At 40.1% G+C, this 15,483-nt stretch overlaps 1 protein-coding gene and 1 pseudogene across 1 annotated transcript in view; both read left to right on the forward strand.

The window, feature by feature from the left end:
• LOC117451744 (meiosis inhibitor protein 1) overlaps positions 1–15,483 on the forward strand; it is a 171,601-nt gene that overhangs the window by 31,059 nt on the left and 125,059 nt on the right. The window contains exons 8-10 of the mRNA XM_071203907.1: positions 4,885–5,088; positions 8,425–8,544; positions 9,622–9,721. Coding sequence (XP_071060008.1) covers positions 4,885–5,088; positions 8,425–8,544; positions 9,622–9,721 — 424 coding nt within the window. The remainder of the gene's footprint in view (positions 1–4,884; positions 5,089–8,424; positions 8,545–9,621; positions 9,722–15,483) is intronic.
• LOC117450722 (apelin receptor B-like) lies at positions 11,325–12,685 on the forward strand (annotated as a pseudogene).

Below are 15,483 nucleotides of genomic sequence, written 5' to 3' on the forward strand. Positions count from 1 at the left end.
GAAACTGCATGGTCTTATTTTTATCTTGGTTTTATGAAAATTATAGATAGACATGCACCTCTGCGTAAATTTAGAGTGAAGGGACGAAACAATCCCTGGTTTTCTGCTGAGCTGTCCAGTCTCCTTCATGAGAGAAATAATGCTTGGGCTAAGGCTAGGAAATCAGGCTCAGAGGTAGAATGGCTACGTTTTAGGCAGCTAAGAAATAGCTTCACATCCCAAATAAAAAGTGCTAAATCAAAGTACTATTTGTCGGTTACCACAGAAAACCTGAATAATCCTAGGAAATTTTGGAAAGCCATAAAATCGATTTCCACTGGTGATATCCCAAATGAGCTACCTCCGTGCCTTACCACAGCATCTGGCACTATATCAGACAGGGCTACTATGCTAAATTGTTTTAATAAGCATTTTGTGTCTTGTGGCTCTCTGTTTGGCTGTGTGGCTCCTGTGAACGCTCCAATCCTTGACTCTGAACAATGTGGTCTGGAAAACCCTTTCAGTTTTACTCCTTTAACTGTTGGTATTGTTCATGAAGCATTATCCAAGTTAGATCCTAGGAAACCGGCTGGCCCGGACAACGTAGAACCTTTCTTTTTAAAGATAGCTGCAGATTTTATTGCTCCACCTCTTACTTCTCTTTTTAACCTCTCCCTCAGCACGAACACAATTCCAAAAGTATGGAAGTCTGCTTATGTCTTGCCTTTACTGAAAGGAGGGGAGGCAACTATTTTAAATAACTATAGGCCAATCTCTAAGTTGTCAGTTCTGGCTAAGGTGCTCGAACGCTTAGTGAGTGAACAGGTAAAGGAGTTTTTATGTAACAATGACATCCTGTCTAAACATCAGTCAGGCTTCAGAAAGAAACACAGCACCATCACTGCGACAATGAAAGTGGTAAATGACATTACTACTATTTTAGATAATAAGCAGAGTTGTGCAGCTCTGTTTATTGACCTTTCCAAAGCGTTTGACACCGTTGATCATCGCATCTTAAAGCAGAGGCTACTCAGTATAGGCATATCCAGCCATGCAGTGGGTGGTTTGTGAACTACCTCTCTGAAAGGTCCCAATGTGTTCACTTTGATGGGCTGTCTTCTGAGTGGTTAAACATTTCTAATGGTGTACCACAAGGTTCTGTTTTAGGACCACTTTTATTCTCCATATATATTAACAGTGTAGGTGATAATGTGGATGAAGCTACTTTACATTTTTATGCGGATGATACTGTGATGTATTGTGCAGGTCCCTCCATTAAAGAGGCTGTTGTTAAATTACAAGCTGTTTTTAACACTATTCAGACTCAGCTCTCTGAACTAAAGCTTCTTTTAAATGTTGAGAAAACCAAGGTAATGCTCTTTTCAAAAGCTAAAAAGACTCCAGAGCCTGTTTTAGATATTGTAACTACGCAAGGAACAAAACTTGAAGTTGTTGCCTGTTACAAATACCTTGGTATCTGGCTTGATGATTGTCTCTCTTTTAAACTTCATGTCAATAACCTGCTAAAAAAACTGAGGGTTAGGCTAGGTTTCTTTTTCAGAAACAAGTCCTGTTTCTCGCTTGAGGCCAGGAAAAGGCTAGTCACTGTGACCTTTTACCTGTGCTGGACTATGGGGATTTGTTGTATATGAATGCACCTGCCAATTACCTGAGCAAATTGGATGCTGCGTATCACAGTGCTCTGAGATTTGTCACAAATTGTAAAGCGCTTACTCATCACTGTACACTGTATACCAAGGCAGGTTTACCATCTCTCTCTGTACGGAGGCTCAGTCACTGGTACACTTTTATCTATAAAGCTTTGTTGGGTAAACTCCCGTATTATATCTGCTCGCTGATAACACAGAGAGTTGCAAGCAGCTATTGTCTGAGGTCACATGATGTGGTCTTGTTAGATGTGCCAAGAGCAAGGACTGTCTCAGGTAAGACAGCTTTTATGTGCGCAGCTCCACTTGCTTGGAACAATCTTCAGCAAGAATTGAAACTGAGCAATCTCATTCCTCTGCATGTTTTTAAAGCTAGGCTAAATGAAATGCTTGCCGATACAATGGGCACTTGTAAATGTCTATAACTATGTATCCTGTAAATATAATGTATAATGTCCTTTATTGTTTTATGTTTCATGTGGAACCTATATGCTGCAGGTCTCCCTTGAAAAAGAGATCTATGATCTCAATGGGACCAATCTGAATAAATAAAGGTTTGAAATGAAATGAAATGAAAATGACAAATACAAATAAATTAGACTAAAATAAATTAGATCAAACATGTTGCAGTGCACTGTCACAACCAAGCAAAGCAAAATAATTGTTTTTTTCGATTATGTTGTTTTCGTAATTGTGGCTGGCCAAAATCGTAATTGTGATTAAAATACGATTAATTGCACAGCCCTAATGCATGGCTTAAAAAATACAATTATCGAGCCAAGGTAAGGGGGCGATGTTATTAAAACTGGAAGAAAATTTGAGCTAAGCACAACAGCAACTAGTTTAGTGACAACGTAAGGAACTGGCTTCTATTGAGTTTGTTGTCAGTGTTTCCCGCAGATCTGAAATATACTTGTTCGCCGGAGCCTCGCAGCCGAGTTACTGCGGAGCGCATAAAGCAGATCCTTCACGCGATAGCAGAGCGAACAGGTACAGGAGGGGTAGTTAATCGATCGCGGATGGCGTTGTGCTCGCGGACGGATAACAAAAGATTAAACCTAAATGGGTCGCGAAATATACTTTGGCGGACGTTAATATACCTGGGCGGCCCAAGTAAAGTCTATGTGTGGGAAACCCTGTGTCATGTACAGTGTTGTGCTAGTTACTGAAAACCAGTAACTAGTTACCATTACTAGTTACTTCATTTCAAAAGTAACTCAGTTACTTTACTGATTACTTACACCAAAAAGTAATGCGTTACTGTGAAAAGTAACGTTTTAGTTACTTAAAAAAAGGGCTCCCATTATATTAATGCCCTTATCGCCTTCATTTCAGTACGGTTATTGCATTGGAGAATAATACAATCTGTTGATCAACTTGACATGCACTATATGCAATCTGGATTGCATCGATATTAGCTGGCTTTACATTTTTGTATATTCTTTCTCCAGGTAGTTGGAAAAAGTGTTCCGTCCCATATGCCGTGTGCCGCCCGGACATGCTATCATGCTAACTAGCTCCTTGAAAGCGGGTGACTCCACTGTAGCAATAGCCTGCATGTGTTCTACAACATACCGTGCCATGGCTTTATCGACTTTCCCCTGGCGAGCAGTCCCTCGGTTAAAATCCAGCCGCTGTTGCTTAGGTGCAGGTGGAGGTGGAGTGGCGTCGGCTGAGTCTCTGTGGTCTTAGCTACTAGCTTCGTCCCAGCATGTTGTTTCTGCAGATGTTTTAAGAGATTTGAATTACTGGTTTGGGCAGTAGATAGGCTCTTTGACCCGCCAGGACACAACTTACATTTAACTAAAACGTTCTTTTCTTTGTGCTCGACAAAAGTGAAATAGTGAGAATATCACCAGGTGGAGAAACTAGACTTGAGCTCCGCCGCCGCCATGATAGTCTTGTTAGTAAACAACACAAACACGCCCACAGCGCGTCTCCGCATGTGACACAGGAAGTATTTAAGTACATTTACTCAAGTACTTAAGTACAGTTCTCATCTCTGTTCACCTGGCTGTTGACTATATAAAAAAACTAACGCAGTAACGGAGTAACGCACCATGTAGTAACGGTAACTGAGTTACTGAATTTCAAAAGTAATGCGTTAGAGTACTAGTTACTGCCAAAAATAACGGCGTTACAGTAACGCGTTACTTTGTAACGCGTTAGTCCCAACACTGGTCATGTATGAAACACTTACTTAGCAGCTGCCTGGGATAGAACAAGGATGAGGAATACAAGAGTGTTAAAAGAGGAGTTAAAGACTTGATGCGAAAAATAAATATATGGAAACCAAAATAACTTAAAGAGGACATTTTATATTCATTTTCAGGTTTCATATTAGTATTGTGTGCCCCTACAGCACCTCTTTTCACCCTCTGTCTGAAACCAGAGCCCAGTCTGCTCTGATTGGTTAGCTGGCCGGCTCTACTGTGATTGGTGAACTGCTTAGAGATGTCTCCCCCCCGAGCCAATCATATGACGCACACTTGCTCGCCTGTTCCACTCTTCGTTTTCCAAATGCCAGGAAGTATTCTTGCCTCGCTTCTGAAGCAAGTGACTCGGAAGACGTGCTACCAAGCAAGCGTACTCGACATTGAGAAACACCCTGAGTTTCAATGGATGTTTCCTTCTGCACTTTTTCTCTCACGACAACAGGGCATGTTTGGTTTTCTCTCTGAGGGGAATAGTTTTGTTGAAGCTGTTGTTGGCCTGTGGGGAAATGTACTCATAAGAGATGACTCAGGAAAAGCTGCAGATAGAGCCATGAGAAATGAATGCAACTGATTATTTAATATTTAATGTTGTTTTTTATAGGCAATAATTAATTTAAGCTTTGTTAGTTCCATGTTTAATATGTGCAATAAGTTCATTTCAATAAGTCTTGCAATAAACATTGAACCAGTCCGGCCCTCCACTAGTACCGATTTTTTTATTTTGGCCCACTGTGTATTTGAGTTTGACACCCCTGTTATAAATTAACAAGATCCCAGTTGCATGTCTATAGTTTAATAGCCTCATTTAGTCTCAAAAATCTCTTAACCACAGAACTTATTTCTGGCATTTAACCAAAATAACTATTCACAAAACCGTTGAGTCAAGCAAACTGGAAAATGCTTAAAATACTAACTCACTTCCAGGTTTTAAGACTAATTCCTGCACCAGTTTATTATTAAGGGTTTTCCAAAGCAGAATATGAATCTCTGTCTGTTTTTACATCTTGTCTTTGGTTCGTTAGACCTACTGTGGCTGCTGTTGCAGATCCAAGAGGCAGTGTCAGTTCTGATGAGCAGCCCTGGCGATCTGATCCCGTGCCATGAGAACCAGAACCTCCGTACCAACAACGAGCAGAACCTGAGCCAAAACCAAGAGCAACAGGCCCCGGACCAATCCCCTCTGCCTCTCATTCTGAAAAAGGTCTCTGTCCAAACACCCCGCCCCCGTCCCCAAGACCCACATTCTGACACTGACCATAATCATAACAAGCAGTTCTAATCCTGGATTTATGTGCCTTTGAATTGGGATCCAGGGAGGGTTTACGCTGGACAAATATTTGTGCTTCAGTCTGGGAAATCAATGTGCAGATTACATCTAGATAGATTTTCTCAGTTATGACTCACAATACAGCACAGCTCATGACGTGAGTGCTTTATGCGAGGATTACCATCGCCCAGATGTGTTTTCTGCCAAAAACGTTATTATTTTAATGTTTTCTAACGTCGTATATTCTACCAAATGAATGTCCGGTTCAATTATAAGCAATTCTAGGGGAACTTCAGGAAACTTGGAAGGCAAGAGGAATTTTAATTAAATGTTGTTGCAGATGCTACGACCGACAACAGCGCAGTAAAGCCGCAAACTGCAGCAAACGACTCCCTAGCTAATATGATAATTCCCTTTTATGGGAATAATTTACTTTTCTAGGATGGATTGTGTTGTTGTTGGCACAAAACGATGCCATAAACAGCACGCTGAGTTTTCTCAGGTTTTATGGAAAGTGTCTATAAATAACTAATGCATCCATATTCAGGGCCTTTTTCTTCACTCGTCCCTAGTTAGTTCTAATATATAGATCAAATAAGCCTCACTCATACAGAAATGTAATTTAATATAATGACTTTTAATGGACACTAATTGGATGCTTTGTTTAAAAAATTAAACGGCTTTATTGTCAACAACTGCAGCGCAATGAAACGTTTTAAATCCCGGGCTCCAACATAAAAAGAAATTAAACCAGAATCAGAAATCCTCTATTCATCCCACAGCGAGGCATTCACACTGTTGCAGCACAGGGGACAGCGCAGATAAAGGGCAAATACAATGAGTATTTAAACATATTAAATAACGAAGCACACGTTCATAGAATACAAATCTAATAGAGTTTCAGTCAGACAACTCACGTGTTTCTTTAACATGTTTATTAGAAGCAGCATATAGTTGAGTTTGGCGACTAGGCTCGGGCCTCATCACTCCACAGATATACATAGCACGATGAGTGATGATTAAATAACTAACCCCCGAGCCTACAGGTGGAAGCTGGGGTGGTGGGGGGGCAGCGAGCAGCAGCAACGTGGAAGTAGCTGCAGCAGCAAGCAATGCATGGAGAGAGATCTGGCAGGTTCAATAGAGCGGCTAATTAAGGAGACTATTTGGTTGGCTGTAGAGTGGCAAGCAACGTTATACTATGAATGCAGCATAAGTGCTCGAGTTGACTGCCTGAACTAGCTCGCAGGCTTCGCCCCATATATGGTACGGTGCAATAATAAAATGCTGGCATATGTAAATACATACTACTACAGCACACACACACACACACACACACACACACACACACACACACACACACACACACACACACACACACACACACACACACACACACACACACACACACACACACACACCCAAATTATAGAGTGTGAGGGTGCAGTTATGTCTATTTTTGTAGGCCGACCTGCAAGTTAGCATCAACAAAAAGCTAATGGCATGTTTGTGCATACGTATTACACGCATATATATTCATCTAACAATGTTCCTGATAAATAATCGTGTGTATGGCTCACTGGCAGTGAATGCAGGGGGTTATTTTAGTCGTTGTTATTGATTGTTTGTGTTCTTTGTCATTCTTTTTTCTCTTTGTACATTCAATCAGTACAGACCACCGTCTCATTTGTATGCATATATTTTGCTTACCATCTCAAAATGACAAACACTGTTTATGCATTGTCGAAACGCAATACAAATATTTTTGATCAGAACAAAAAGCTAATGAGAGTTTTCAATGGATTTTGGATTATAGCAACACATCTGGAAGTGCTAAAAGCCCATGGATGTATAATAAGAACTGGATACAGCGTGGGAGGCGGGGTCTCGTTCGATCTCATTGGCGCATGAGGACAAAATGGCCCAACTTTTGAGAGAGCGAAACGTCACAGATTACTCATCATGCCTAGCTGTCAGAGCAGAAGAACTAAGCCCCCAGGAAGTGCGCCGGACTCTGAGGAAAATATTAGTTGTGGCCAAACGGCGGTACTACACTTCCGTATCAGTCGCTGGGCCCGGAAAGACTTTTCCCATTGACTTACATTGGGAAAGAGACGTCTGTAAATCGTTGGATAATTAAAAACTAAATAAAGTACCCTGTATGAACGCTTGTATAGCCCTTATTAAAACATTCGGTCCTCAAGTTGTAAAATGTGCTAATAACGTTATTCTGAGTAGTTTTCTTCGGGCATTATGAACGCGGATCTAACCCACTGGACCGCGCCGCCCGGCACGTTCATGTGACGTGTTCAATACTACATGAGTTTCACCTTTACCCATGGATGCACAATAAGAACGGATTTTATAATTATATGAATACTTTCGTGACGTTTCGCTCTCTCAAAAGTTGGGCCATTTTGTCTTCATGCGCCAATGAGCAACTCTCATAGGAATGAACGAGGCCCCGCCTCCCACGCTGTATCCAGTTCTTATTATACATCCATGGTATGTGCGCTCATAGAGCATGCTCAGTTGAGTTGCCCCTTAAGCCCCGCCCCCCGAGCTCCCACTCAGATGCGCGTTCATAATGCAGAGGAGAATAACGTTATTAGCACATTTTACAACTTGAGGACCGAATGTTTTTAATAAGGGCTATACAAGCGTTCATACTGGGTAGTTTATTTGGTTAAAAAAAAATTATCCAACGATTTACAGACGTCTCTTTCCCAATGTTAGTCAATGGGAAAAAATCTTTCTGGGCCCAGGGACGTCACGGACTGATATGGAAGTTGCAGTACCGCCGTTTGGACACAACGAATATTTTCCTCAGCACTTCCTGGGGGCTTGTAAAAGGCTAACTAATTTCCGGGTTTCAGGACTCATCCCTAAACCACTCTGTAGCTGGGATATGCGAGCTGTACAAGCTGTTCCCTTCTCTGATTTGTCTTCTGAAAAAGATTTTCCCATGCCTTCCTTTACAGTACGTTCCTTTTTGTCTTGTTAACTATGTTTTTGTTATTTACCCGCTCTCTCTCTGTGTGTATTTTGCCTTCTGCTTGTTTTGCCTCTGCTCATAAAGCCATCTCCTCAGCACTGTAGGGACTCTGTTGGTGTGTCTCTCGTGCCCCAGAGTTTCATAAAATGATGTTGCTCACTTAAAAGGAAATTACCATTCTTTTTTGTTTATCATAGGCTGAAATTGCTGGAAACATTATTCTTTTTTTCTACAGTTTGTTTCCTGTTCTGTCTTAACCTCATTTCTATAACCTCCCACACAATCTCTCTTCCCTTGTAGAGTTTCTGTTCGACCGTCTGGCCGGTAGCAGCAGTAGTGGGCTGCTGTGGCCAGCCTACAGCTGTCTGCTGTTACTGACAGACAACCCACTCTTCTTCTCCCAGTGTCACTCTGTCTACGGTGAGGCAGCTTAACACATCAGCTCCTGTTCTTTATATGTGTGTGTGTGTGTGTGTGTGTGTGTGTGTGTGTGTGTGTGTGTGTGTGTGTGTGTGTGTGTGTGTGTGTGTGTGTGTGTGTGTGTGTGTGTGTGTGTGTGTGTGTGTGTGTGTGTGTGTGTGTGTGTGTGTAGGCATGTGTTGGTTATGGTTAAGGTTAGGATAAGTCTCCAGGAAATGCATGTAAGTCAAGGTAATGTCCCCTGAAGTGATGTATACATGGTGTGTGTGTGTGTGTGTGTGTGTGTGTGTGTGTGTGTGTGTGTGTGTGTGTGTGTGTGTGTGTGTGTGTGTGTGTGTGTGTGTGTGTGTGTGTGTGTGTGTGTGTGTGTGTGTGTGTGTGTGTGTGTGTGTTAATTATGAATGCGATACTCACTGTAAAACTTTAATTTTGTGATTCATGGCACATCAGTTAACATCTAAAAAGAATTGCAATTGGATAATTAATGGACATACTGGTCATGTGACAGCATATGAACAAAACTCTGCTCTAATTTCTCAAACACTGACAGCCCCACCCTCAAACTGTAGATGTTTTAGGCATTTGCATCCATTATATTACACTACCTTTTGTTTAGCAGATGCTTTTTAACCCAGAGCAACATACAATTAGTGCGATCAACCTTCAGGTGTATTTCAAGGCCAGAGAACCTATTGGTGATCACATAAATGCAAAACAAATAGTTTAAATTCCTTATGAACGGCAATACATGTCAAATGGAGCGGGGAAAGCTAATGGAAGCTAAAGATTTTTCCATCGGATTATGAAATATCGAAAGTGCTTGAATCCTGCTGCACTTTCTGCAGTATTCTTCTGCATATGCAAGAGACACTTGCAGTGGAAACTTAATTTACCAATACAATCTTCGTGCTACTAGCTTCTTGCTTTAAGTCAAAACAAACACGAGATTTTTACAGCATACGTGGTGTAGCAGTAAATTAGAAAAGATGTACCACTGTCACCGTTTGTTTTACATGGATGATTTTGGTGTGTGTGCATGCCTTGTATTACATTTATGAGTGTGTGCTTGTGTGTTAGGCATTGAGTCTCTGGTGCGCAGTCTGAACGAGGCTCTGCTGCTGACCAACCTGGATGTGCCGATACAGGGTCTGCTGCTCCTCACTGAGATACTGGAGAGGTGAGACCACTCTGTGATGATTTGGTTCCCGTGAAAAGCTTGCTGCACTGAGCTTCTTTGCTCACTGACTAAAACTAATTTCACTAAACTTCAGCTTCTCTGCACTTCAGAGTACTTTGATCCACAACAGGGTGTACACACCTGCAGCAAAATAATATAATGATTTCCTTTTTTTAGGCTTCTGGGGTGACATGCTGACATTTAGTTATAATGGTTCCTTTTCAATTGCTTGCAAATGCTATTTTCTTATGGGTATAGTAGAAGGTCAGTTTAGATGAATCCCATAACACAGTTGAGAGTTTATTTATTTATAGAGGTGTTTTACTGCTGAGACCTCCTTGCACTGAAAAGAAGTGAACATTAACATAGAAGAAAAGTGTTTTTATGCAGTGAGACGTCTTCTATAAAACCATGTCCCGGTGATTTAGAGGTAAAAGTAAATTAATCAATTAAAAAATAAACTTTTAATTGAAAAGGCACCAGTCTTAACGCGTCTCGTAAATCCGTTTTTCTTTTTTCGCAGTCAAATTTACACTTATGGTTTTAATGATGTCGGACGACAGCAAGCACCAGACTATGGTGTCGCATTAAATAACATTAACACTCTGTCGACACTGAATCTGCTTTATATGCATTTCTGTTACCTAAAAAAAAATCAGCTCTGACTCCAGAAGTAAAGATGGCTGATCCTTGGTCAGTGTATGTTTTGGTTATTGGATTTTCTTTTCACAAAAGGATATTCAAAAACAAAAAACGACTGGATATTTAATTTTCGTTTTAATATTGAAAAACCAAAGGCGTTTTTCTTTATCATGGTCAAAAAGGGATTTACTAAACTTAAAAAAACTGGATGATATTCATTTTATACTTCTCAAAACAAAAAATAAAATCACTTAAACAGAAACAAAAAAAATACAGTTTTTTCAAATTCTGCTCCCGGAAGTTACCTTACAAAATAAGAGCGTAGATGAGGACGGGATCCGTGTATCTACCGTCCATTTGTTTTTCTTTATTAACCCTTAAGAGTTCCTAGGTACATTTTTCAGCCATAGAGGTTTTGCCATTTTGGTTGTGTTGAATGAATATAGCTCAAACTTGCCAAAGGATATTCTTTTTTAGTTGTATTTTGAATTGTCGTCCCAGTTCCTTAAATTAGCCAAAAATGGCTAAGCTACACAGAAACTGACACATTTGTTCCTAGCGGCAGAAAATGACCCATTGAAAACCATTGAAAATGCTTTTTTTGACCCCACGTTTATCTTATCATAAACTCTTTAATTCCTTTGTTAAGATTTCATTTCGGACAGTGGTATTTTACCCTTAATGTCTACCCCTGTGGTCAATCACTGGTTTCTAATGGTTTCTGAGGAGTTTTACTGGAATGAAAGAGCACAAAGTCTACAGAAGCAACATACTGCATTAAACCTGACCTTGACAGAGAGGTTGAAGTTCATGTGGAGAGGAGGCTTCAGTGGTCTGTCTGTTTTAGAACTCGAAGTTGCGATGAGGTCTTAAAATGAATTCAATTTGACTTTGGGATTCCTGCATATACCCTGGGGAGGGTACAAGTCTGAGGGAGTATTTAAGGGTGGGCAGATTGCACATGCAGAAACAGACTTCAGAGTGTTATACTGTGGATCTATCTGCAACAGATTTCTTTTTCTTGAAAAAGGGAATAAGAAGAGAAGATGGAGGCAACCGACGAGTCAGAGAACTCTGTGACTATTCTGAGTGGTCTCCGTCATACTCTGTCATCCCGGTGCTGTACATGCTTATTTTCATCCTCGGCCTCTTTGGAAACGGGGTGGTGATCTTCGCGGTGTGTAGAGCTCAGGGTAAGCGGCGAATAGCTGACATCTACATCGGTAACCTGGCCCTGGCTGACCTCACCTTCGTGGTCACCCTGCCTCTGTGGGCCGTCCACACCGCCATGGGCTACCACTGGCCCTTCGGAGTGGCCCTGTGCAATATCAGCAGCTACGTGGTGCTGCTCAACATGTACGCCAGCGTCTTCTGCCTCACCTGCATGAGCTTCAACCGATACCTGGCCATCGCTCACTCCCTGTCCAACACTCAGCTGAGAACCCTGCCTGCCTCACCGCCATCTGGCTGCTGTGCGGTCTCGTGGCTTCCCCCACTCTGATCTTCCGCACCGCCAAGTATGATCCAACCAGCAACCGCACCTCCTGCGCCATGGACTTCAGCCTGGTTATGGACCAGGAGAAATTGTGGATCCTAGGGCTCAGCATCTCCTCCTCAGCTCTGGGCTTTCTTCTGTCTTTCCTGGCCATGATGGTGTGCTACGGCTTCATCGGCTGCACCGTCACCCGCCACGTCAACACCCTGCGCAAAAAGGACCAACGCAAGAGGAGGCTGCTGAAGATCCTCACCACGCTGGTAGTGGTGTTCGCTGCCTGCTGGATGCCCTTCCACATCGTGAAGATGGCCCTCTACTACCTGGAGCTGTTTCCCGCCAACTGTGCCTTCCAGCGCATCCTGCTAAGGGTTCACCCCTACGCCATCTGCCTGGCCTACATCAACAGCTGCCTCAACCCCTTCCTGTACGCCTTCTTCGACCTGCACTTCAGATCCCAGTGTCTCTGCCTGCTGAACCTCAAGAAGTCTTTGCATGCGGTTCCCATTAAATTCATGTCGTGGAGTAGAAGTACAACATCTACCTCTGGACTGTAGAGGAGCAGAATTACAAAGAAGCAAAAGTGGAAATACTTAAGTACCTCAATATAAGTACAGTACTCGAGTGAATCTACTTAATACCACCACTGCAGGTATTTTATGTGTGCTAGCAGCCCATAATACACACTACATCAAATGAATCAATGTGAATTCTGTTTCTAATTTGTTTAGTTTTCCCCCTAAAAAATAACCTATACAAATACTGTTAAAGAACGGGATCGATAAAACATATTTGTAATTGTTTCAATTAGGCCTCATTATTTCACAGTGGCAGGATCGAGCACTTTTGTTCATATTCAATCCATAATTAAATATAAAATTATAGTTGGATCTTTTTCTCTTGTTATTATTAGAAGAGAAAATATAATGTTTGTACAACTATATACAATTAATTCTACCAATCTCGGTGGGAACCGGATTGGGGGGGCTCGAAAAATATTTCCAATTACACAAGGGGGGCCTGACTGAAAAAGGTTGGGAACCACTGAGTTAACTGTAGTAGACGGTAAGGAAATAATAATCACCAGGTAGTCATATTGTTGTAAAAAACAACTTTTACACCAATTATTTTTAAATAATAATAATAATTAATTGGAATTAAAAAATTAAGTGCAATAACTTAACCAGTTATAAGTCAATTTCTGTATTATATTTCCCTGTGTGACTGACAGCTTGTTACAGTACTGACTTAATAGATTGAATTGATTCAGAAAAGTTATGTTTGTATTTTTTAAATCTTGTTTTGGTAAATTTTCCTTTTTTAAACCATTATCATGATTCAATATTAGACTGATGCGGTAATAATCATTTAAGCACACACGATAAGATTTAATAGAAATGTTTTGATAACTGCTCGAAGCATTGTTTTAATAAACACATTTATTTTTCACTATACAGTAAGTAATATTTTTGGAAGGACACTATAATTTAAATGTTTTTACCATGTTCAATCTGAATTTACTTTAAAATAAAAACAATTCTATATTGATTCTGACTTTTCTACATCCAACTCACAGGTTTAGCATTGCTTTGAGATAAAAGATTATTAATTTACCCCTTTTAGAAGTGAAGATATTGTCATTTGTTCTGGGAATGTCATTTTCGAGCCTGAGACCTGAAAAACAGACTTGGGGCTTAACAGGTTAAAAATAGTTAGCTTGCTAGCAAGGGATTTTAGTGAATTTATCTACATTTTTTAAAAACAAAAACAATATAATCCTTTTCAGGGATATTTGAACGTGACAGCGCCTGACTCTTGAGCTTGTCCTCGTATTAAAATCTCAAAATTCAAGGACAGAACTTACCCACTTATTGTCAGGTCCTCCTCAGTCAGATGATGTAACTCCTTCAGAATCATGTTCTTAAAGGTGTATTGCACTATTTCATATGGTGCATTTTATGAAGCATGACAGGACTGACCAAAAACATGGGGACTGTTGTAAAACACTATTTTCTTTGGTTAAATGTAAGCATTATTCAATGTTTGTAATGAACTGTGGTGAAAGATAATAAGTTAAATGTGTTATTGATTATATATTTTTTTAAATAAAAGTTTTTAGCTAATAAAAAAATGTAAACCCCTCGCTCCAATTTGGCTGGGGAAAGGCAATTTTTAAGAACTTCTATTTTTCAAAAGTGTTTTAAAATAAATTAAAAAACACCTGAAACCCTAGTGAATCACAGACCTATGTACAAACAACTCACAAAACACTACTATCTCATCAGTTTTAAGATATATTATGGATTATAATTTGTATTCACTGTAACAATCCAAGGACAGATAATATACGTTTCTGGTAGAATGTCCCTTAAATCTCCTAACAATGTTGCCCATTTTAGACATAGGCCTATTATATTTACAGCCCTTAATAACATCCGTTTTTGAAACAAGAATTTTGAACCTGGCTTTATTCAAAGTTCAGATTTCGATTCCTGAAATGTGTTAAAATATGTGCATATTTAATGAGATAATGGATCATTTGCATCTTTAAACATGCTATTTCAGAAAACTTGTAATACAAAAAACAATTGCCTTATTAGTAGTAATTAACTGGATACATTTCTAGCTGATACCTTTAAGTTAAGAAAATTACCCTATTCACCTGGGGTGTCTCGCCTTAATCACCTTACCCCCTGGTGGATCCATGATCCATTGCAGCTGGTTTCATTATAATTACATTTATCAAGGGGGCGTATCAAGTCCTGCGGGGGGTTTTCCTTTTCAGCAGGGGCCCGCCCCGTGCAGATCACGGACTGGCACAGGTAGGCGTGTGAAATGAAGTGCTACATCTGTAGTAGTTTTTGAACATCCTTTTGTGAAAAGAAAATCCAATAACCAAAACATACACTGACCAGCCTTGCTATCATTCTACATTGGCACTTACAGAAAATACTTTTTATATCGAGTTATTTTCTGGAATTGATACAAAATATAGCCAAGAGCAAGCAGCAATTTACAGCCCCCCGTTCAGCTGTGGAATGTGTCGACACACACAAACAATATGTCTGTCACTGGGATTTATAATGTCAGGTGTGTTATAAAAATATATTGCTCCGTGTGGGAAAGTAAAAACAGAAGATATAGTGAGATGTACTGCTACTCACTTTCAGTTAGACTTTATTTCCTAAGTAAGAATGAGACACCTACCTGTCACTTGGTGCAGATTTAGTGAAAATATTTCTTAATAGTCATTGTTTTTTTATGAACACACAACAACATTTCAATTTTCCATGAAGGAGAAGTCACATTTAATTTTGAGGATGCTGTGAATTTAAATTCTTATTAGAAAATACTTGCAAAAATTGGAAGTGACCGTTAATTTTTCAGAAATTGGAACAGGTTAGTAAAATCGGAATCACTGCATCTGTAGTTTAATTATGTATCAGCAATTAACTTCATAGGCCAGTGAACTCAGAAGAAAATATGCTATGATTTGACATAATTGTCATGAAATGTTGTGAAGAGTTTGGTGACTCAATGACTGCATGTGAATTGCCTGGAACCTATTTTAATTTGTTAATAAAAATACACATTATTTAGGATTTGTGACATTCCTCTTATGGCATTT

This window comes from Pseudochaenichthys georgianus, chromosome 8, assembly GCF_902827115.2.
Source record: "Pseudochaenichthys georgianus chromosome 8, fPseGeo1.2, whole genome shotgun sequence".
Taxonomy (NCBI): Eukaryota; Metazoa; Chordata; class Actinopteri; order Perciformes; family Channichthyidae; genus Pseudochaenichthys; species Pseudochaenichthys georgianus.